The sequence below is a fragment of the Xiphias gladius genome, chromosome 19 (assembly GCF_016859285.1).
Source record: "Xiphias gladius isolate SHS-SW01 ecotype Sanya breed wild chromosome 19, ASM1685928v1, whole genome shotgun sequence".
NCBI classification, from domain to species: domain Eukaryota; kingdom Metazoa; phylum Chordata; class Actinopteri; order Istiophoriformes; family Xiphiidae; genus Xiphias; species Xiphias gladius.
The window spans coordinates 4,271,385-4,294,317 of record NC_053418.1 but is presented as its reverse complement, the minus strand read 5'-3'; the positions used below and the strand labels follow the sequence as shown (position 1 = coordinate 4,294,317).

Below are 22,933 nucleotides of genomic sequence, written 5' to 3'. Positions count from 1 at the left end.
TTTTTTTTTTCTTACTATGAAAAGCCAAAACGTCTGCTGCGAAAAAAGGCCTATAGCAAGCCATCGTAACAGTCAACGTAGAGCGGGAGAGTCTTGAATGGAGGAAGCTAGCTTATTAGCTATCTTACTGCACCATCAACTTTTATTCAACCTCCTTTGTTGGAGTATAAACTTCTCCGCAACAGAGCAATGGTTTGCAGAGAGTTATTAGACGAGAGTTTATGGTAAAAGCACACCTTTTAAATGAACCGACTAGGCTAACTGGCTTGCTAACTGTCAGTTAGAAACTAACTCTTGCTAACTTCCAGTTAGGGAGTGAAAAAAATCCATTCATCTTCAATCCATTCACTCCTAAATATCATTGGATACAAATAAACCATATGATACACAAAGATTAATAATACACAGCTTTGTTCCAATGCAAGGTCTCCGCTACTTGACAAACTCTTAAAATTAAAGGTAGTAGTACATACTGTTAAATAAATTATGCTGATATTGTTTGATATTTTCAAAACATTAATTTTTGTGTTTCAAACTAACTGCTAGTTAATCCAGTTATTTGTTTGTTTCTCTTTTATCTTTTCATTTACAGTAAAATACATCAGGATATTTTTATTTTTATTTTTAAGTTGATCAATCTCATTTTCACTTAATGCTTTACTGTCTGCGTCTGTTTTACCTTGCTACTTCTCTCATAGCAGGATAAGAATGTAATTCTAAAACATTTCTTTAATTGTTTTAAATAGAAATTTCAGTGACATGTTGTCAATCGGTGCCTTTCTTGTCGTCTTGATCTTGATTTTTTTATTGTATGTATAGCAAAATAACATGCGTTATAATGTGGCATTATTAATTTGTGGGTGTGCACTGTTTTATTTTGTGCATATGTTGTGTATATGAATTTTGTAAGATACCCCATGTTTTTATATTTTTAGGGTGCCTTTTTAACATCTGGGCAGGGATAAAAATCTTTTAGGCCAACTCTGGTACATTTACAGTTTTTTTTCTCAGCACCGTTCCTATCAATCATACGAGTAAAATAAACAATAACATGCAAGACTGCCACTAATGATTTGTTTTGATTTGATTTAACTTAACAGAGATGAATCTATAAATAGACTGTTTAATCGTTCAGTCTATTAAAAAGAATGTCAATTGACAAGCTGTCCAACAATATATGTTCACACAGCCCAAAAAAAAACAAGCAACAACCCAACATACTGTGCACATTTTATGACATGAAAAGCAGAAACAAATGTTTAATCGTGGTAATAGTAATGCTACAACCAGCAAATAATCAAAAATGGTTGCTCTATAAATGAACAAAGTTATTTATACATCAAGTAGTTTTGCATTATGACAGTGTACGCCTCATTTAATTAGCAAATGACAGCCTCTAACTTCAGTTTGTGTTGCAGTTCGTTCCAGTACTAAGATGCATAGTTCCAGAGAGCAGTCTTTCTCAGTTCAGAGTCGGTGTCAGTAACTTTTAAAGCTATTAAATTGCTCTCTATTGCTGAAAGAAAGAAAGGCGAATTCAAGGGAACTTCTTTGCATCTGTAAATGAGAGTTCCATTGTTCAGCCCAGCTATTTAAAAATCTGTCAACTTTGAATAAAATGTCATGCCAGTGATTCACCTGAGCCTTTTAAAGAAGGTTTCAAGGTGAATGGAAGCCACAACCACTACCTCTTTCACTGCCAAATGACTGCGGCCGAGCCCTTTCCTGGATCGGTGAATCTGAAGGGGGTGGCGGTTTTAACCACAGAGTTAATTAGGTTTGATTATTTGGGTACAATTTACATTCAGGAACCCTGAGCACATCCTTTATGCAGAAATATAAGAAAAGGCAGATTTGTCGGGAAGGGGAAGTCAAGATCAAAGTTCAAATTTGCAGCTTTGTTTATTGATCTGTGAGGTATTCAAATGATGGGCTGTCAGGATGGAGGGCTCTGAATGTCTCACAAGGTCATCGAAGTGTCATGGCCCATGGATAGAAAGATAGCACGCACCAAATGAAATTAAGAGCTTTAAAATCCTATGTTTAGAATAATACTGACATTTGTTTCTTTTTAGAAATTCAGTGGGCTAAATCTGAACATATGCTCAAATTTATTGTAAAAATGGTCTTAAAATAATGATTAACTTGGTGCAAACCTCATTTTTCTCCACAAATTGTTAAAGATTATTTCGCAAACGTTATTTTCTGTACCACAGGCATATTTCTTGTCCTCCCTGAAGCTGAAGTCTGCCGTTACCACACTAGAGCATCCAGTGCGGTGTAGGTGTGTAAGATGGAGTCAGTGAGATTTAAAAAAAAATTATTTCCATGTGTGATTTTAAAAATCGCTAGCTTATACAAAAGCTAGACCTAAGAAAGGTTGCAGAGGGAAAAAAAATAACACTGGCATATTTCAGGCCTAAAAACGGGTATAATTTTCGTTTATTTAGATGAGATGCACTTGATAAAAATGCAGACAAATTATGAACTGTACAATGTAGAAACAAACTGAATAAACAAAACGATACCTCCATTGATTTTAAACAAACAAATGTCCAGTAAAAACAGGTTAATCATTTCATAGCGAAAACAAAACAAAGCTTCTGATGTCAGAAAGATGCAAATGGAGTTGGACTAAACCTGTGTGTTATTTGCATGACTTGCCTTTGAAACTCCACAATGCTATCATCAGACTTACTAAGTTAGTGTATGTAAATGTGGGCTGGCACTAAATCACCCTGCACTCGACCTGTTTGGGCTCAGATGCGTGTGGTAATTCCTTACCTGCCTGCCACTTCTCTGCCGCAGCACAGAGCTGCAGAGGCCGGTTTACCGAAGCAACTGCTGGTCACTGCTGCCATCTTGTTTCCACTTTAAAGACTGCACAGGTGAACACGTTCCACAACATTTTAGCCTCTGGATTTCCCTCTAACTAGTTGTAGCAGCCATGCAGCTTTTTCAGCCTTAAAAAATATGTCTCAACGTTATCACACATTTGTTTAATATTCATTTGTTTTCAGCACTTCATTGTAGCCTATATGATGCAGACATTGGGTGATGTTTTTCCCGTGACTCCAGCAGTACTTCCAATGGAAACGTTACAGATGCCTTTAGCACTTTTCTTTCTCATAATTCTCCAAACTTCCGCGTAACCCACATGTATGAAAACACCAAAAATATTAGGCTTCGTATTAAATGTAAGACATTCCCCTGGAAGTGTCTTTTGCTGGTATGATATAGGCTCCTCCTAAACACACACAGAAATATAAAAACAGTGTGTAAAACAGTCATATTCGATTTGATCATTTGATTCGGGATAGTAAATTCTATTTATAACATTAATTCTTTATTTGACTTTGGTGTGTGTGAGATAGTTTCAGGATTCCATATGTGTCTAAAAAACATGGGTGTCTAAAAAACAAGAGGTACTCAGATCCTTTACGTAAGTAACAATAGCAATACTACAATGTCATAAATATTCCATTACAAGTACAGGTTCATAATTCTACTTAAGTATGATCAGCAATGTGTACTAAATGTATCAAAAGAAAAAGTACTCATTATATAGCACAAGCCCCCCTCAGTATCATATTATTGGATTATTATTGGTGCTTCTTTATATAAAGTTGAGTGGCTTAATCTATTAAAACACATCATATTTTATAAGCCTGTGATACGTTTTGTATGTTAAATTTCAATCTGCAAAATAACTGGTAACTACAGCTGTAAAATAACTGTAGTGGAGCAAAAACTATATTTCTCTGTTAAATGTAGTGGAGAAGATGAATAAAGCAATATACTCAAACAAAGCACAAGTACAGAACTGTGCAAAATTTTTAGGCACTTAGATTCTTATCCATCACGCAGTACAACCAGGGAGGCGTCTGATCGGACCTGAATTCATTCTGCAGCAAGATAATGAACCCAAACATACAGCCAGGAGTCATGAAGAACTATCTCCAGATGCAAGAAGAACCATGAGTCCTGCAACAGGTGGTCTGGGCCCCCGTAGAAACCTGATCTCGACATCATGGAGTCAGTCTGGGACTATGCGAAGAGACAGAAGACACAGAGGCAGACCAAATTCACAGAAGAACTGTGGCAAGTTCTCCGAGATGGGCTAAAGTACATTGAAAAACTAGGGAAAATGGTGCTGTTTTAAAGACAAATGCTGGTCACAAGAAATATTAATTTGATTAAGTTTTTTTTTTTTTCATTTACTGCACTTTGCATGAAGTTGACTGGGATACAATAACTACGCATTATTTTTGAAAGCATCTTCACTTTATTTTAGTGCCTAAAACTCACAGTACAGTACAAAACAGTACTTTCTTATATTGCACCTGTGCAATATATATGTAACTAACTTTAAATAGCTATAATGTTAAGATCAAAATCAAAAGCAACGAAATAAATAGGATTTATTTATTCATTGTTAAAGGCAGGGAGAGGGTCTAGTACCGATGGCAGATCCAAACCGCTTTCGCAGTTGCAATGGCGCTAATCACTGTATTAAACTTAAGTTATTACAGTATTACTTTCATTTCATCATAGGTGCAGCTCCGAACAGGATTTCAAAGTTTGTAGTGAACTTTTTACACGAGTGTGGCCGTCTGGTTTGCAGTTGCAGCAACTCAACCAGAAATTTGCAGCTACACGCCCAAGAGCAAAATAAGATGATTGACGTGTGAGCCAGCCAATCACTGTGGAGGTAGGGGGGGATTTCCGGTGACATTGACAAATCAGTAATGGCGACACACAAAAAAAAACTTTAGCATGTCAGCAAAACAACACGGAGGGGGAGTGAACTTATAGATAGCAGTCATATTTTGTAGGAACATTATAATATTTTTACCTAATTGTGACAAGTTTCAGTTCAGCCGAAAGGTAATTTGACTAACTGCGCTTCATATTTGATAAATACTGGCATGTAACTATTCGGCGTTTTGCTAACTGTCCAAACTTTCTGACATGTAACAGTTCGGTAGCTGGAGAGTCTGTAACCAGAGCTAGCAGGCTAGTTGCTTAGCTAGCTAACGTCAGCTAGATGTTAGCCAAGTTCCCTCGTCGATCGAGCGGAACAGATCGCGTAAAAACGTCCTTATTGTTTGTGCTATGAAACTGAGCTTCAAAATTTCATATTAAAGTTTATCTTTGTCTCTACAAATGTTGCCAAGGTCATGTCAGGAGCTTGACTTTCACCTAAACTTTCATTTTTTGTATGCTTATCCGTGATGGCCACCAGTTTTGGGGAAGCCATGATCCAATCAGAGTTAGTTGCACAGAACTGAAGCGTACAAGGATTGACATAAAACAGCGATGTAACGCTAGCCTACTTATGTTATCCAAATCACGCTATTTATTCTATATCTTAGTGGTAATTTGTCATCTGTTTTAACGCAGTAAGTTAAATACTGTTTGTTTCTGTTTTTTTCAAACGTTACCGTTGCGGGAAATGGGTTGACAGTATTGCCAGTAGTCAGGAGTGATTACGGTACCGACAGCCTTGTTCAGAGAGGGGTCATTGTGTTATGCTTAAAACAAACAAACAATATGTGTGTATATATATATCTATATATATATAGATATATATATACATACACACGTCTTTTAACGTCAGTTGAGACAAATAGGATCAAATGACTGATTTACACCTGTGCACCAGTCCTGTGCAGGAGCAGCTATGGCTCTGAGGGTTGACGGCTGTGAATGGAAAGATGTCCAGTGATGGCACAGTCTGAGCAGTCACCAGTGATAACCTCAGAAGCCAGGCATTTGTTTACATTAAGGTTTGCAGTCCGGTTACTCAATGTAGCTCTGTATGTCTGTGCAAAAGTTTTAGGCACTAAGAATTAAGTGAGAATGATTTGATAAACTAGACTGGCACTCAGTAGAGCGCAAACCAAGGTGAAAAATGCCCTGTCTTGCAATATTAAGGAAAGTGATTAAAAAAAATTCTTGTATCAGCCCTATTAACAAGATCTACACCAAAATGTACTGAGTTCTTCCCTGTCCCATGCCCCATCCCTCCGACCAAGTTTGTTGCAAATTTGTTCAGTACAAACAAACAGACATGGGTGAAAACACAGGTAATAATGCCATGAATAGTTTTTATACATCAGTTAACTTCATATAAAGTGCAGTAACTCGAAAAAAAAATCCTTTATCAGATCAGTATTCGGTGTCACCACCCTTTGCTTTTAATACAGCACCAGTTCACTTAAGTACTTTTGCGCACAGTTTTTCAAGGTACTCGGCAGGTAGGCTGTTCCCAGTAGCCCATCTCGGAGAACTTGCTACAGTTCTTCTGTGGATTTAGGCTGTCTCAGTGTCTTCTGTCTCTTCACGTAGTCCCAGACTGACTCCATGATGTTGAGACCAGGGCTCTGTGGGGCCCAGACCACCTGTTGCAGGACTCCTTGTTCTTCTTGCCTCTGGAGATAGTTCTTTATGACTCTTGTCTGTATGTTTAGGTTCATTGTCTTGCTGCAGAATGAGTTCAGGACCAGTCAGATGCCTTCCTGATTGTACTGCGTGATGGATAAGAATATAAACATATAAAGTGCCAAAACCTTTGCACAGTAATGTATATGTTATGGTTGATTTAATGTCCATGTTGCTTTTGTTACTCAGGGGTTTTGTCCATCAAAATAAGACTTGAAAGTTCGTTTGTTTTTTACAGGAAAATAAATTTCACCATGTGTCAGGTCTTAAGATGCACACTGTCTATATGAAGCACTGCCTGTGATTTAGGTGTTCTTTGAGAATTATTGCCTTTATTGACGGCGGACAGTAGAGAGGGGAAAGAAGGGGGAATGGTCTGCGACAAAAGTCAGTTAAAGTATACAGTATGGTACGTGGCTTAACCACTAGGCCAAAAGAATGCCCCCTCATTAACATAATGTTAAAATGGTAGGGTAGCATTAAAAAACAAAACAAAAACAAAAAATTGAATTCTTTATCAAATTATGCTTAATTATTATTATTTTATTTGTATTATTATTATTATTAATTTAAGTAATAAAGGGACTGTACAAGTCAGATAATAAATGAGTTGTACAAAACAGAATTATGAATATAATAATAATAATCATGTTATAAATGATGTTCTTCCTTTTTTCCCTGAAGCTGTCTGGTATCCTTCCAGCAGTTCAGTAGATGTCCACCCCCTCCGACACTTCAGGTGGTATGTCACATCCTGGCCCTTCTCCGGGGGCAGGTCTGTCCCCAGGGCCCATCTTGGGCCCAAGCCCTGGACCAGACCCCTCACCCGGCTCCGTTCACAGTATGATGGGACCCAGTCCTGGACCTGGAACACCTAATGCACCTCATGGCATGCAGGGCCAGGGGCAAAGTGATTATTCTCAGGACAGCATGTATCCTATGCACAAGGTAGAGTGTCCCTACTGCTACAGGTGTCATTTGGTATCATTGCTGCATATGTTACTCAATATGTAACAAGAAATTGGATTACAGAAATACCAAAATGAATATAAAGTTATATAGAAACAGTTTCTCTGTAACATAGTTTATATGCCTGAAACCAAGGACTAAGTTCTTTTTTTGTTTTTTCTTTTTTTGAAGATATATTTTATATTTGTAATGTTTTTTATGTTAAATTTTAATAACAAAAGTAATAGCTTACGCTATATTTGTCACTTGTCATTTGTTGACATCACAAATCACAAAGACAAAACTGAAAAATAAATATCCAAGGTATGATTTGTGGAATCTATAAGTGGAAGTATATTTCTTCACTTGTATTTTATCCTCTTTTTTGATATGTTTATCTGTCCCTTAGCTGGAGATTCTTAACAATTGTTAGCCGGTTCAGTTATCGGTTCAATTCATTGAGCCCCTTTTTAACAGTGTAATGGCCTAAAATGAATAGAAAGATACATTTTACTTGGTGCGAGAGGTAAGATGAGTCATTTGGCTTGAATATCCACAATAATGGTATTTTATATGTGGGTTGCTTGCTGGATAGACTTTTCATCACAGTCTTCAGTTTTGTAGGTGTTGATTTCAGGGTTGTGTTAGAAATTACATTTTGGGGGGGGTTGTATACAATGAATGAATTTTAATCTTGAATGTTTTTTTTCCATTTTCAGCCCATGGAGGGGATGAATGACAAGACAATGGCAGACGCGATGCATTTTAGTCATATGAAAGGTGTCGGAATGAGATCTCTGCATAGTGGGATGGGGCCTCCACAGAGTCCCATGGAGCAGCACAGCCAAGGTATCGTTTTGCTTTCTTTTTAAAACTAAAAGCAGTGGGCTTTCTAAGCAGGCTTAATGTTTTATTAAGATTGTAATAAGGATTTTTTTTTGCTCAGAAGGATCACAAACTTAATCAGTACTTAAAGGTGGTTGTTGCCAACCTTAATGTCATACTTTACTAGTCATTAACAAGAAAAGAAGCCATGATTAGATTAAAAAAATTCAAAAAAAAATGGCCAAGTTTTCTTCCAGAAAAATATGTATTTTCTGCTCTTCTTTCTTGTTAATATCTTGACTCATTTGATTTGTTGTACATCCCTTAGATGGGCTCAGACCCATAGGTTAGAAACCACTGCTTTAACGGTACCAACTTGAATTGTCAGAAGAATTAAAACCTCTTCCTGTCTTCTATAGGATACATGTCTCCTCATCCATCCCCTATGGGTGTCCATGAGCATGCTTCTAGCCCCATGTCAGGAGGTGGAGGAGGTGGGGGCCCCACACCGCCCCACATGCCTCCCTCGCAGCCAGGTCCTATGATGCCCATGGATCCCCAGGGAGGCATGCCCAGCATGTCCAACATGGCCCAGCAGGGGCGGGGACCTTCTGCTTTCAGCCCGGTCCAGCTGCAGCAGCTCAGAGCTCAGATCCTGGCCTACAAGATCCTGGGGCGTGGGCAACCCCTGCCTGAAAACCTCCAACTGGCTGTTCAGGGCAAGAGGAGCCTACCCACAATGCAACAGCAGCAACAGCAGCAGCAGCAGCAGCAGCAGCAGCAACAACAACAACAACAACAACAACAACAACAGCAGCAGCAGCAACAACAACAACAACAACAGCAGCAACAACAACAACAACAGCAGCAGCAGCAGCAGCAGCAAGCACCTAGCGCTAGTCCTTACAACAGGCCTCCAGGTAGGAGATGAAATTTAACAAAGATACAAACTGGTTAACGAGACAACATGGGTTGCTTTATTATGAGCAGGTGAATCAACGTAGACTTTGTGTTCTGATGCAACAGATCTGATCACACTTTAATGTGAGCCAGGCCCTCCTCAAAACATGGATTTAGAGTTCATATCTTAGAGTCAGAAACCACTTATATCAAGGAGATAATGCAGTTTGTATGGTTACATGTAAGTGATCGGTATTACAGTGGCTGTCTGTTGAATCCAGAAACCAGAAATGATTATAATCTCACATTTTATCAGATTTATCTCAGGTAATATTGATTTTGCTGTTGTTATTTCCCACTTTTTGTGGGGGTCTTTTGGCAAATGATCTAAAAGGTGTCTTGTATTTCCACCCTAATAACAATAAATTCTCAAGCATAAACATTTGTTTTTTTGAGGGGCTTAAAAACTGTCAAATGGGAAGTTACTGGATACCGATAGAGATTTTTGGGCATCACTTAAAAATATTTTAGTATTTTCATCTTTGATTAATCTGCTGATTAATTTTACAATTCATTTTACAATTACTTGATTAATTTTACAATTATCAAGTAATTGTCTATGAAATGTCAGAAAATATTGAAAAATGTCCATCACATTTTCGTAGAGCCAAGTATTCAGATAACTTGTTTTGACTGACCAACAATCCAAAACCTAAACCTTTATTCTTTTTACAATGATATAAAACAGAGAAAAGCAGCAAATCCTAACATTTTGAGAAACAGAAAACTGTTCTTGGAAAAAAAAAAGTTATTTTCATTCGATTGATCGCGAACAAACAAATAAGAGAGTAAAAACACTTTTGTCAAAATGCAACTATCACCTCATCACAGGCTCATTTATCTTTTTAGGGTCACGAAACATGCTTAGGAGTAATGTTGCCTTAGAGATTGAAAATACAACTGTGGTGCATGTGGAGACAGAGGAATAACAAAAAATACTCTTATGTTTTTGAAAGGTATGGCAATGGCACCTATAGGTGGACCCCAATCAAGTCCTTGCCCAACCCCAGCCATTCAAGGACACAATCAAAGCACAGGACCCAAGCCTTGGTCTGATGGTAAGTACTGTATAAGTGTACATGGAAGACCAATTGAGCTGTAGAATGAACTGTACATTTAGACTAAAGCCACAGTGAGCTGCATTAGTCTTGACTGAAAGTACACCTTTTCACTCCATACATCATAATCCAGTGTGTGAGTGAAAGTGAAAGGTTTGAGACTGAACACGCTAACCATAGTCTTGCATCAGATTCTCAAGGCAGTTTGAGGGTCTGTTCGGAGCAGCTGCATAATCTCTAACCAGTTTTTCGTGTTTAGGCAGCCAAAGAACCGGTTCTTGGCCGAGAAAACTGGTTCAAGGGCGGTACCAACATTTTGCCGCTCTAGAACCAAGAACCTCTTGCAATAAGGGCTGGGGGCAGGTCAAAATAGCAATATGTCCTGGAGGGGACTCTGATGGCAAATTGGTCCCAGGTGAGGGACCAGATTCAAAGCGATTCAGAGACATGGAGGTTTGGATTGAGAAGTGTCCTCGGACAGGGGGAGTCCCCCCTGGAGCTGGGAGGCCTGGGAGGGGAAAGGCCAGTAATATTATGTCAGGTGTCAGGTGCTTTGCAAATTTGTCTTTAAAAATGAAAAAAGTGGAATATCCGGTGGATATGCACTCTGCAAGAACATTTTCTTTATTTTGATCATGTCTTTGTCAACCTGCCTTACTGAGAATTGACCCAGTAACAGGCAAAGTCTTTGGTCTCCAGGACAGGGCGGTGAAAATCAAGCCAACGCTCAGAAGCACCTCACCCCTGCATCAAGTGGACGCCCGTCCCCTGCACCACCTCAGGCCACAGCAGTACCAGCCGGGCCCATGCCCGGCACTTCAGTGACCCCTCAGCCTCCCGGGCAGCAGGTGTCCCCCATGCTTCAGATGCAGCAGAAGCAGAACCGTGTCACTCCAATCCAGAAGCCCCAGGGCCTGGACCCAGTGGGGATCCTGCAGGAGAGAGAGTACAGGTAATTATCATCCGTTTATGTTGCTCTCACCCTTCTGCATGGAAAAACTTAATGCACATACAGTTCATAAACATTTCTTGTCTCCACTACCTTCATGTCATGAAATGACATTTACAAATTTGAGATCCATCATTTAGTTTCGTTTTTCCGTTTCTAAATCAGCCACATCATCAGGCCTAATTTTAACACAATATAGGCTGTTATGCTGTCAGATATCACCGATGGGTGACTTCAAACATCAAATGTTTTTTGTCTTTAATTTTGTTCAAAATCAGAGTATTCATTTCAAAGGATGTCACACGAGCTCAGTTTTGATGACAAACAGAAAATACTCCCTTTCTGCCAATTAAAAACTGTCAAGAGGAATAAATGTCGGTCTCCACCTTTTTATTGAGATCATTAGAGAGCAACAATTTAAAGTTTTCTATTTTCACTCCCCCATGTTGAAAAAAGACGGCAGCAACCTTTGGATACTAAATGTACTACAAAAAAACATGAAACACAACTTTTCTACAAGTTATAGACTGAGTTTGAAGGTCAGCTCTCTGTACAGACTTTACGCTTTCCTGAACTAGTCCTGAGTAAAACAGCTCAATGGGTACCTACACCATAGATGTCAGGACACCGAAATATAGGAGCAGGTCAAAGTTGTGTTTTGAGAGTTGTATGAAGATCCTGTATGAAGATCAGCCCTGAAAAAGTTTGACTCACACTCACAGTTCACCGTAAACTGTGACTCCTCACGTTGTTTGGCCATAGTAGGTGAAACCAGGCACAGTGGATAACTAAAGTGAAAAGGAGTCCTTGTGAAGTGGTTATTGTATCTTTCCATCATGCACTGCCAGGGAAAATGGTACTTTTCTGAAAATACATTAAACTCTTTAAAGTTACTGAGTACAGCTGGGTGACAGTAAAAAAGATTACAGCATTATTCAGCAGATTTATTTTTCCAATGTAGAATAAGCTATTCTGATCGTGATAATGATACTGGGAACTCCCATAATGCCACTCATTCTGATTTGATTTTTTTTTAAGGCCACTGCTCTAATATGTGCCAACAATTATCAATTATTGTTAATATTAGCCAACAGTCAGCCAGTTAATAAGTTAGTCAATCAACACAGGACTGGGTTTGTAAAAGTTTACAGGCTGCCATGTTGTTATCCTGCATTACTCTGTTTACAATGATACAGCTATATTGATAATAAGAATTAGTTGCAGCCCTAATAATGAAAATTAACTTGACCTAATGTCCTCATGATGTTCTTCAGATTGCAGGCTCGGATTGCACATCGAATCCAGGAACTAGAGAGTCTGCCAGGCTCCCTGCCTCCTGACCTGAGGACTAAAGCCACAGTGGAACTCAAGGCACTGCGCCTGCTCAACTTCCAGCGGCAGGTACGCAACAGCTGCCACGTTTTCCTGTTTAATGTGACTGCAAGAACGTAAAGCCATACCTAGAATGACTCGAAGTTGAGCGGAAGGGGTTCATTGTATTTATCGTTGATGGTGTGTTAGCGTTCTTGCAAGTGCAATATGAGTACTGAGAATGAGTATTTTTACCATTGACTCGTACTCACTGAATCCACACAGTAGATGTCATTTTTCTGCCTGGAGATTATTCTCAATGGAATATTTAGGACAGGTTGAGCCAGAAATTCTTTTTTTTGTGGCAGTTGTCTGAGTCAGTCTTGTCTATTTTAACTGTCAATTATACATATTAATAAATAAATTCATGCAGATAGAATAAAATAGTGATTTAATTTCAGTTGGATTGTATTTTGTTTTTGGATTACTGGCCTCCCCAGACTTAATAATATTACCATATAGTAATATTTACTTATGAAATTCATCAGCATCCTGTCGATAACATAATACAAAGTTTTAAAAAATAACGTTCAAGTCATTTTTTTAATGAGAAGTTTCAGGCCGTGTGAAGGTTTCATGATACTTCGTAAGTTGCAGATTTGCAGTGTTATTTGTCAGCCATATTTACTGTTCACATGAACAGTTTCAGCAGTATCTGTATACCCAGACATTGAATTCGATGTGTGAACTGTAAATACCTTCAGCTGAGGCAGGACGTGGTGGCGTGTATGAGGCGAGACACAACCCTGGAGACGGCCCTAAACTCGAAGGCTTACAGACGCAGCAAGAGGCAGACGCTGAGGGAGGCACGCATGACTGAGAAGCTGGAGAAGCAGCAGAAGCTCGAGCAGGAAAAGAAGCGCAGACAGAAACATCAGGTGATCCACACTAGGTTGTTTGTACTAAATTTCAGAGAAGAGCGGTGTCAAGGCTGGTTTGAACCACCACAGCAGCAACACATGTTCTTTTGGTTGTTGCATAAATTTGCCATGAATGCCCTGAAGACAAGTGCTTTCATGAGAACTGAGATTTTGATAAAAAATACAGTTGTGAATCCCAGTTACTTTGAGCTGATGTTTAAAGAAAACTTCAAATGTTTTCTGTAAGCTGCAACTGAAAAAGTTGAGATGAAGACAACGTTAAACCAGAGATCAGCGGCCTGTTTCTTTACAGGGGACATCAAAACTCAAAACAAAATTCAAAAATTTCCGAAAGGTGAAAACAAGGCAGCAGCATCAAACAGTCCCTGCATGTCGACATGAATTGATCTAAAGTACAGGACAAACTGACAAAGAAAGTGGAGTCTGGTAATACAGCTCTTAATGATATTTCTCGTGTGCTATGTATTCAAAATAGTATTAATACTTCAACAATTTTTACGATTTGTTTTTCAGGAATATCTCAACAGTATCCTTCAGCATGCTAAGGACTTCAAAGAGTATCACCGCTCAGTGTCCGGTAAAATGCAGAAACTCACCAGAGCTATTGCCAACTGGCACACCAACACAGAGCGGGAGCAGAAGAAGGAGACTGAGAGAATCGAGAAGGAGAGGATGAGGAGACTTATGGTAAGAGCCTGAGAGTCACAATAAATTGTATCACCTCTTTTAGAAATAAATCTACGACAGTCCTAGAAGCTTTATGCTTGAGCTTTTTCACGGCTGTCTCTCGCCTTATTAAAATAGACTTCACACAAAACAAAATCAGAAATCAGTATCAACTATTGGTGTATTTTCGATTTTTGTTTTAAATGAATATACAACTGCTGTAGTTCAGAATACACTTTGTATTTTGTCCTCAGCTTAGTTGACTGTAAACAGGTGTACTTATGACACGTGTGTCACGGCACAGGTTGTGCTGGTAAAATTATTTGTTGTTCGGTCCGAGGGATTTTATAACTTTGCCTAATATGCTGTTGGTCCTTTGCGGTATCTGGTAGCAAGATGTTAGCATGTGATGTTAGTAGATCCTTTTAAGTCCTATAAGTTGTGAGGTGGATGGTTCAGACTAGCTCCACGCGCATTTCCCAACACGCTGTTGGCAGTTCATGTTTTTTTCCTCCTCAGAGCACTGCCGTAATAACCGTGTGGCCTTTGACGTAGTCGCTCAGATCTTTACACCTGGCCATTTTTCGGAAATCCAACACATGGACTACATAAACCGATTGTTTACTTACCACCGAATGTGTCCCACACCTTGACATGTGCCGTTGTTATGATTAATGTTCTTCCCTTCATCTGTGAGTTGTGATAATCTTTTGTCTCATCGTGTATATTCTATGAAGTTTGTAGAATTTTGATGTTACAATTTGAGTGAATGTGGCTGCTCGTGTGTTTTTTTACCCGATAAAGGAATTGAAATGTGGCAAATACAATGAGTACAAGTGACAGACAGTGTGTTGAACTTTCACAATCAGAGTTTATGATCCGCGGCACTTGTTTGTAAGACATCTAGAGCTTCATAGTAAGTGTGACTAGTCAGTCATGAGATTGACTAGAAAACAGTATTTAATATGGATAGGTATTGATAACTGATAACCATTAAATAAGGTTAGTATTTACACCGACACTGATGTGGTATATTGTATTGATGCATTATTACACCAGAGCTGCTCTAGTCATATAAAGCGCAAACCGACTAGACATTATTAAGCTGTACGTAATATTTTGGTGATTGATATCCTTAAAAAGCTCTGGTCCTCTTCCTCCATCAATCTCCTGTCATCATCCCCCTCTCAGGCAGAAGATGAGGAAGGCTACCGAAAACTAATTGACCAAAAGAAAGACAAGCGACTGGCCTACTTGCTGCAGCAGACGGATGAATACGTGGCCAACCTCACCACCCTGGTGTATGAACACAAAGCTGCCCAAGCTGCCAAGGAGAAGAAGAGGAGGAAGAAGAGAAAGAAGGTAGGAAGAGAAATGTTAAAGTGGTAATTTTTTGTTTTTCCTATTGAAAAAAAAAAAACCATGACAAGAGATAAATCGTTAATGCATTAATAAGTCTCTCAGTACCTTCTGGGTCCTTTACCATGTCAATGGCAGTCCACCCTAAACCCATTCTTTCCTACAGAAGATGTAAATCTTTAAAAATTGGTCACAAATACAGTTTTTTTTTTTCATTACACCTCGTCTAAAGCAGTAAAAAATGTCAAAATACAGCCAAACCCATTATCAGATAGGTTGGTATTCGTGGTGTTTCTGTGTTGCCGGGTTCATATCTTGACATACAGTCTATCTAGCCCTCCGTAGGAGCATGGACCACGGTTTAACTATGACATGAATTATTCTTTGAAATCTCCCTAATCTCTTCCGTCATATGGCCTCCTTGTGATTTAAAGCATTAAAGGGTATCTCACTGACGTGGTGGGCTGAAAGTTCACACTACCCCACATGGTTTCACACCTTCTGTCAGACAGGCAGAACTAATCAGTGAACTCATCTGGTGTCGTCTTTGACTGGAACGAACACCTGCAGACTCTCAGTCATTCATTACACTTGATGTGACGTCCCTGACACTCATGTTAGCCATTTGAAAATCCTTTTTCTGTAACCACATACTGTGCTACCTCAGTTGACCACGTGTAAAGATGTTTCTGGGAATAGCTTACATGACTGGTAGTAATGCTGTTGGAGAGCTCCTTTGTAACCACTGTGAAAAGGAGGAATGGACCGGAACTATGCCATTAAAAGCAACCATACCCATATTAGAGCCGCTCCTTTGAGAAATGACCTAATGCTGCCGTGACTTACACTTTAACATAACCTGTTCTGATATAGAATGACAACACTTACAATGTGTCAACAATGGGTTTATGTGTTTGATGTCTAGAAGGTTGATGGAGATGGCGAAGGCACCAGCGCAATTGGACCTGATGGAGAGGTAAGCTGCAGTGCTTTTCTGTATGCTATTAAATTTTCCTTTCTGTTGGTAGTTTTTTCCCATCCTGGTCATTTAACTGTGTATACTTGTTATCTAGCTGTCTGAGATGTCTCTTTAAAGCAGCTTTAACCAACATTCCGATAATAACAGTGTATCAAATTACAAGATGCAAAAACTGTGCAGCAGACGGACACAGTTATAGACTAGCTGGTGAACATAGTGAAGCATTTAAGCATTTTCCCTCATGAGTTGGTCGAGACCAAAAACAGATTCAGCTAAAAAAGCTAAAAAAAAAAAAACTGCTAAAGGAGAGTTAGTATTGGTCTTAAATTTGCCAGAAGGCACAAGAATGACTCCAAATGAATAATAGTGTTGCTCCGTAACTGCTGGTTTGCCAATAAATCCACTGCATCAACTTAGATAATGATATGTCATTGCTGTGTTCACAGCTTGTTTCCACCACCCCCAAATCAGTTATTGCAGGTTTAAAGGGTATTTCAAGTTTCTAAATCCACAGCTGGATCTCAGGCTGTAATTTTGTCCCTTGTCCTCTGAGGATATTTATGTTTCAAGCAAAATGTGTTATACTGATATTTGTTGCTCTCTTGCTTTCACCCATACTTGCATTTTGGCTGCTGTGAAACCAAACCTGCACTCTTCATCATCCTAATAATGTACTCTGGCAAAAATGAAAAAAATAAACTGAACATGAGATCAGAAAAACAGTAAATCCCTTTCAGATGCAAACCGGTCCCTGGATAGTAGGGCTGAAGCAAATTGAATGTCTTGTAAATAATGCTAAAAAACCAAATGGAAATTTTTGTTCTCATTCACAACTTCCCAAAGCTTTTGAATGCATTCTCCTCCTCTCTTCTCCTGTCAAATAGAGATATGCCTCGAAGGCCATTTTTGGAAGAAACAATATCGCAGTGGTTTTCCATCTTTAAAAGGGGTTTTGGAAGTCCCAATTGTTAGATTCTGAGGAAGGGGGTGATAAATGGTTTGGAACTTGGAGTTATTATCCCTCCTTTATTTTCCAGTACCATTTATAAAGATGAATTAGTAAAGCAAGGACAAAACTCATATTCAGGTCCATCAGAATTGCCTAGACAATATGTTTTCTATTTCATAGTATTTGTTTCTCTGTCCTACCATAGGGACACGCTCCCTTGTGTATTCACAGAAGATGCGTAACCCTCAGAGAACTGGGGCTATGCGAGTAATCGAAAGTTTTATCTCATATTAATGTGATTTACGGGTCAAGTGATTATCCACTCCCCAATCGGTAATTAATTTTGTTTATATCAGTATTCCTTTATATTAGTGCAGCCAAGATAACAGGAAAAAATCTGTAATCACTGATTAAATGAAGATATTGTATTTCAGTTTTATTAATGCACACGTTTCTCTTTGTGGTTTGTTTGTCCGGCAGCCCATGGACGAGAGCAGCCAAATGAGTGAGCTGCCAGTCAAAGTGATTCAGACAGAGACTGGGAAAGTTTTGCAGGGAACCGATGCTCCCAAATCCAGCCAGCTGGAGGCTTGGCTCGAGATGAACCCTGGGTGAGGAGGCACATTACTGCACTATTCTGTTGTCAACCTCTGATATCTCTTTTAAATTAAAGTGATGTTGCTGTTTCGTCTTTTTGGAAAGTATTTATAAGTGACTTTTCTGAGTTTCGGGTGACAGTCTTTTTCTGTTTAGCGAGGATGGCTATCACTGCTTTTCCTACCTAGTTGTGTGTTTTTTAATAACAACCCAATGTCTCTAATGCTTGAAACAAAATGCTCAGTCCCTTCCTCAAATTGTGGATGTAAGGCCCTAACAGGCAGCCCCTTTTTTGTACATGAGCCAACACTGACAGACCTGAAATAAAATGGTCACTGTTGTGGTCACAGTCCTGAGACCAGGATCACTTCTGAAAGATACTTTTTTTGAGAATTACAGGCCTTTTCCTTTATAGGAACTTAAATACCCATAACCTGGAACTTTCCATAACCTGAATCTGTAAGCACCTGCAAGGTCCTGGTTTTAGGCTCTGCCATGATTTCTCTCTGTGTTCCCCACACCAGTATGTTTCAGCTATATGTAATTGAAAAGGCAACACTATATGGCGACAGCGGGACCAACAGTGGCATTTTTATGTGGTATTTTGTAAGCGAGTGTACAGAGTGGAGTTCAGTTGTGGGACAAAAAACATTGAAAATAGGGGCGCTAAAATAAATATTCTTGACTTTTAAATGTCAGTATCATTACATTAATGGAAGAACGCCACCTGCAGTAGGAGAATGACAGAGTGGAGCAAAAACAGAGTACATGATTACTGGTGCCACACCAGCTCCCACAGAGCACAGTTGACCAGCTCTCCAGAGTTCGGTGCATCCCTCAGGACTGGTCTACTACCCTGACTTATGCACCAGAAGCTGCAGGTCCTGCTCTCTCTCTCTCTCTGCTCCGTACCGTCAGAAAAACATCCCACTTCCTAAATTCATCCAAAATTAGAAGAAAAGGAAGTGACGTTTGAAGAGAGCATGGGGGAGTTATTCATTTCTGATAATCATTTCTTTTCATTTTCTTCAAGAGAAAATATAGTAATGCAGGTTTTCAGTTGCACTGCCCTGCTACTAATTTGGAAAAAAAGCTCCTGCAAATGTTACATGATTTTGAAAGAGTGTTTTTCAAAAAACACTACCTGAACGTTTGAGTTACTGGGAAATGTAATTAAACTTTTAACATACTCCCCAACACAGTTTACAGTTCACATGGACAAATGCGTAACATTGCAGTAAAACACGCATCAGATATTCTGAATCAGACTGTCTCCTGCATATTGAGACACACATCCTTGGAGTGCAAATCTTAACTCACGTCCTGCGCTATTAATTGTTGTGTTTGTAGCGTTGCAAACCACCTGTTGCATTTCTTCCACCCTAAGGTACCTGGACCTCGGTTAGTAGCACCTCCTGAGCAGTGCCAAAAGTTATGTTTGCCACCAAAGCAGAACCTGTGACAGTGGCTACACTTAAAGTTAATGCGTGATTCATGCTTTTAAATGTATTTTGTATTTCCCTTTTTTTCCCCTCTTCCTGGTGATTCCACCTTTGAAAACCAGGTATGAAGTCGCCCCGCGATCCGACAGCGAGGAGAGTGGCTCCGAGTTTGAGGAGGAGGTCAGTGACTTTCTCATTAATGAACTCCAACAGTGGAGGATTTGAGATGAGCCTCCCTCATCTGCAGTTCTTCAAATCATGCAAATGTGATTAAATGGGATTTAGAGTATGTCTCAGTCTAACAGTCAGACCCTCTCTACACATGCAGTACACACACACATCAAAATCCACCAGGGGGCTGTAGCTGTGTGCACTTGAATAATGCTACTGCTGATGATTTGGTTTTTTCTCCATCAGAGCTTCTTCTGTGATCGTCTTTGTACTATTATCATTATTTTATGTATAATCCCAGTTATGTATTGTCAACTTTGCCTTATAAGGACGAAGAGGAGGGGGCCAAGGCAGAAACAGAGGAGAAGATAATTGATCCCAATGGAAATGAAGTGTCTGTGAAGGCTGCCAAGCACATCATCGAGTACTGTATTCCTTCCCACTATCCCTCTATCTCAGATTTACTCGGCAGGAATTGTGTCAGTTAGAAACGAAGATAAAAGAATTAATTAAATGTCCAGTTCTTGGTATGCTGGAATTTTAGTGTTGTTTGATGGAGTACTTTTTACCAGGCTGTATTGTTTTTAAAAGATATCAAACATTAAACATTAAATTTGGTTCTACGAAGAGGAGTCTCACTGTGGGGGTAAATGAGTCAAAATTCCAGGCACTCAGATGAAAGAAAAAGGTGCAACAAAATAAATAAGTAAAGCTCTGGTAGTCTTGGTAGACTTGTAGTCTTTTCCAGAGGGACCCTTAGTGAGGCGCTCAGGCTGTCCTCAGGCTGTGCTCCTGCTGCCAGACCCAGCTAAGGCTTGAAAACTGATCAAATCGATGTGTTAGGGGGGTTTCAAATGTGTTTTCTGTCTTTTTTAATTTTTTTTTTCTTTTTACACCAAACACACATTCAGCTCGGCCAAGCAGGATGTGGATGATGAGTACAGTGTTCCTACTGGACAAACCAGCTCCCAGTCCTACTATGGCGTTGCCCATGCTGTGATTGAAAGGGTGGAGAAGCAATCGTCACTGCTGATCAACGGCATGCTCAAACAGTACCAGGTACACACATGCACACACACACAGTATACCTGCAGTCCCTCTTATTTTGTAGACTTGCAGCAGCGTTTGGGTGCTTTTGCTGCTCACCTTTGAATTGTGGTTGATTTTAGATTGTTTATTATTTTTTATCCACGTTGCTTTAAATTGGTTTCCAACTGATTGTTTATCACCTATCTAATGGATATCCTGTTTAATACAATAAGCGACCACCTTCACATTTTCATTTTCACTCATTATTTCATATTGGTCTTTAAAATGAAACGACAGTAAATTAACAGCCAGAACAGAGGTGATTGTAATGGAAAAACTGAAATGAATGCAAATTAGTCCACTTTGCGCTCATGAAGTACTTGGAGAGAAAACACCTAGAACAACTGGTATGGTCCTATAGAACCTTCTGCTGTTTTCCAGTATTATGCCGTGCGACATTGTGCCACAGTGTCAAACTGTAATATTGTGATATACTGCTCTACGTCTACACCAAACCAGGCTCTGTGTCAGCTACAGCTATCTTTTAATACAGTACAACATATCTTTTGTGATTTACAACTTGTTCTGAAAGCTGACAAAACAAAACTCATGATGTTTTCAAACGCAAAATCAAAGCCACTGAACCTTCCATCAACCTTCTGAGAATGAGCCTGTATCTCAATACAAATATACAGGTATTGTAATTCATGACTTTTCTCTTTTTCACGCCTCACGTTCAGCATGGGTGAAAAACCTGAAGTTGAAATTGGGTTTTCATTTTAGAATCCGGTCTTCCCTTTCCTTTGCCACCACCTTTATGTCTATGCAGGACTATATACGTGCTTGCATCTTCGCAGTGCTTACACGAACAGGTTACTGTCTACTATGGAGCACTGAGGTTTTTTCTACATCTATAGCCCTTACTCACCATTGCTCATTGTATGCTTGAGTTGGATGGTCTGCCTTGTCCGCCTGTAGATTTAACCATTGGCATATTCTTCTTTATAAGGCTGTTGTATAAGAGATTTTTGATGTCAGTTGGACTTTTCGTGGTTCAGTAACACTAGACAAGTGTCTGATTTGTTTCAGTTAATGTTGAGTAAAAATTTTTATTTGCCCTGTCTTTTTCAAACTTTTGTAATGATCATGTGCGCTCTTTGTTGATGGGTCATTGTACTAAAATAAGTCAGGCTGCTTAGTAATTAATTGACAGTCTCTTATTAATTTTGTTTCAAGAAACAGCAGATTACAAGAACCTAGCGCTAAAACAATTAGTCGATTCATTGATTAGGCAGCAGTTTGGATAATCACTTATTAGTGTTAACAATTTTTTAAGCAAAAAATTCAATGGCTTCATCTTCTCAAATGTGAATACTTGCTGGCGTTCATGTGGGGGATTCATACGGAAAACAGCCCTGCATTAAAACAGTGAAGTGGGTTGTGGCGGTGGGGGTGTGTTGTTTGAAGTCCCGCTAGACAATGAAAAACAATCCAGGAAGTTGGAGCAACAGATTAATGGGTTTAAAGGCGTATAAGACACCAAAACACTTCACAGCGGTTCACAGTATAACACTCACAGACAGGATTGTACAACTCTGGAAAGTTAAGAGCAGAAACTATTTAATCTTTCAGCACAAGGATCGCAAGGTTAGTGGTAGAAATACAGGTTCACGTTAGAAAATAATCCACCAGGAATGTGCGCTTGCATGTATTTGCTGGATGATGTCGTATTATGTTGCAGCAATAGTTCAGCCAGGTTAATCTTTTTTTTGCTTGACGACCAGGTATTGTTTTGCCGCAGCCACCTTGCACTGGCAGCCCTGCCGGCCTCATTCGGTTGAATGAGAGGGCGGCGTGTTTTCACGCAGCGCCGAAATTGGTCTGGATGTGGCCTTAGTCTTCTGTGATAGTGAATTGTTGAATTGTTCTTTGGACAAAACAAAAGATTTTAGAGGTGAAACATTTAATTAGTTAATCAGGAAAACAATAGGCAGATAGTTGATATTAGTTAGTTGATATTGAAAATAATAGTTAGTTGCAGCTCTACGAACACCCCTACGTTTATGTTCTTCAGTAGTAGTAAAAAATATTGCAAAGCAAGATGATGACTTTAGTCGCCTGTCTTTTGTGATGATGTGTATATGATGTGTGTATCTATTTATGTAGTGTTTTTGCCGCTCCTCTGGACATTCACTGACTCTTATTGAGCTGTGGAAACAGGAATCGGGATCCCCTCTGTCCCTGTCGGTTTGCCTCATGCAGGGTTCCTGAATATTTCTGTGCAGTGTGAAAGCACTATTAGTGG

The 22,933-nt window shown here is 39.3% G+C and overlaps 1 protein-coding gene across 2 annotated transcripts in view; it reads left to right on the top strand.

Annotated features, from left to right (window-relative positions):
• The first annotated feature begins 4,784 nt into the window (after positions 1–4,784).
• The window catches only part of smarca2 (SWI/SNF related, matrix associated, actin dependent regulator of chromatin, subfamily a, member 2), a 54,898-nt gene continuing 36,749 nt past the window's right edge, over positions 4,785–22,933 (top strand). The window contains exons 1-16 of one of the 2 annotated variants that reach the window (XM_040154995.1): positions 4,787–4,887; positions 5,666–5,789; positions 7,129–7,392; positions 8,112–8,241; positions 8,637–9,137; positions 10,134–10,235; positions 10,935–11,187; positions 12,459–12,585; positions 13,260–13,433; positions 13,950–14,123; positions 15,294–15,464; positions 16,387–16,437; positions 17,870–18,000; positions 19,551–19,608; positions 19,929–20,023; positions 20,511–20,658. In XM_040154995.1, the coding sequence (XP_040010929.1) occupies positions 7,159–7,392; positions 8,112–8,241; positions 8,637–9,137; positions 10,134–10,235; positions 10,935–11,187; positions 12,459–12,585; positions 13,260–13,433; positions 13,950–14,123; positions 15,294–15,464; positions 16,387–16,437; positions 17,870–18,000; positions 19,551–19,608; positions 19,929–20,023; positions 20,511–20,658 (2,349 nt within the window). In that variant the 5' untranslated portion in view covers positions 4,787–4,887; positions 5,666–5,789; positions 7,129–7,158. Of the gene's footprint in view, positions 4,888–5,665; positions 5,790–7,128; positions 7,393–8,111; positions 8,242–8,636; positions 9,138–10,133; positions 10,236–10,934; positions 11,188–12,458; positions 12,586–13,259; positions 13,434–13,949; positions 14,124–15,293; positions 15,465–16,386; positions 16,438–17,869; positions 18,001–19,550; positions 19,609–19,928; positions 20,024–20,510; positions 20,659–22,933 lie in introns of both variants that reach the window. The other variant, XM_040154994.1, reaches the window with a different exon arrangement.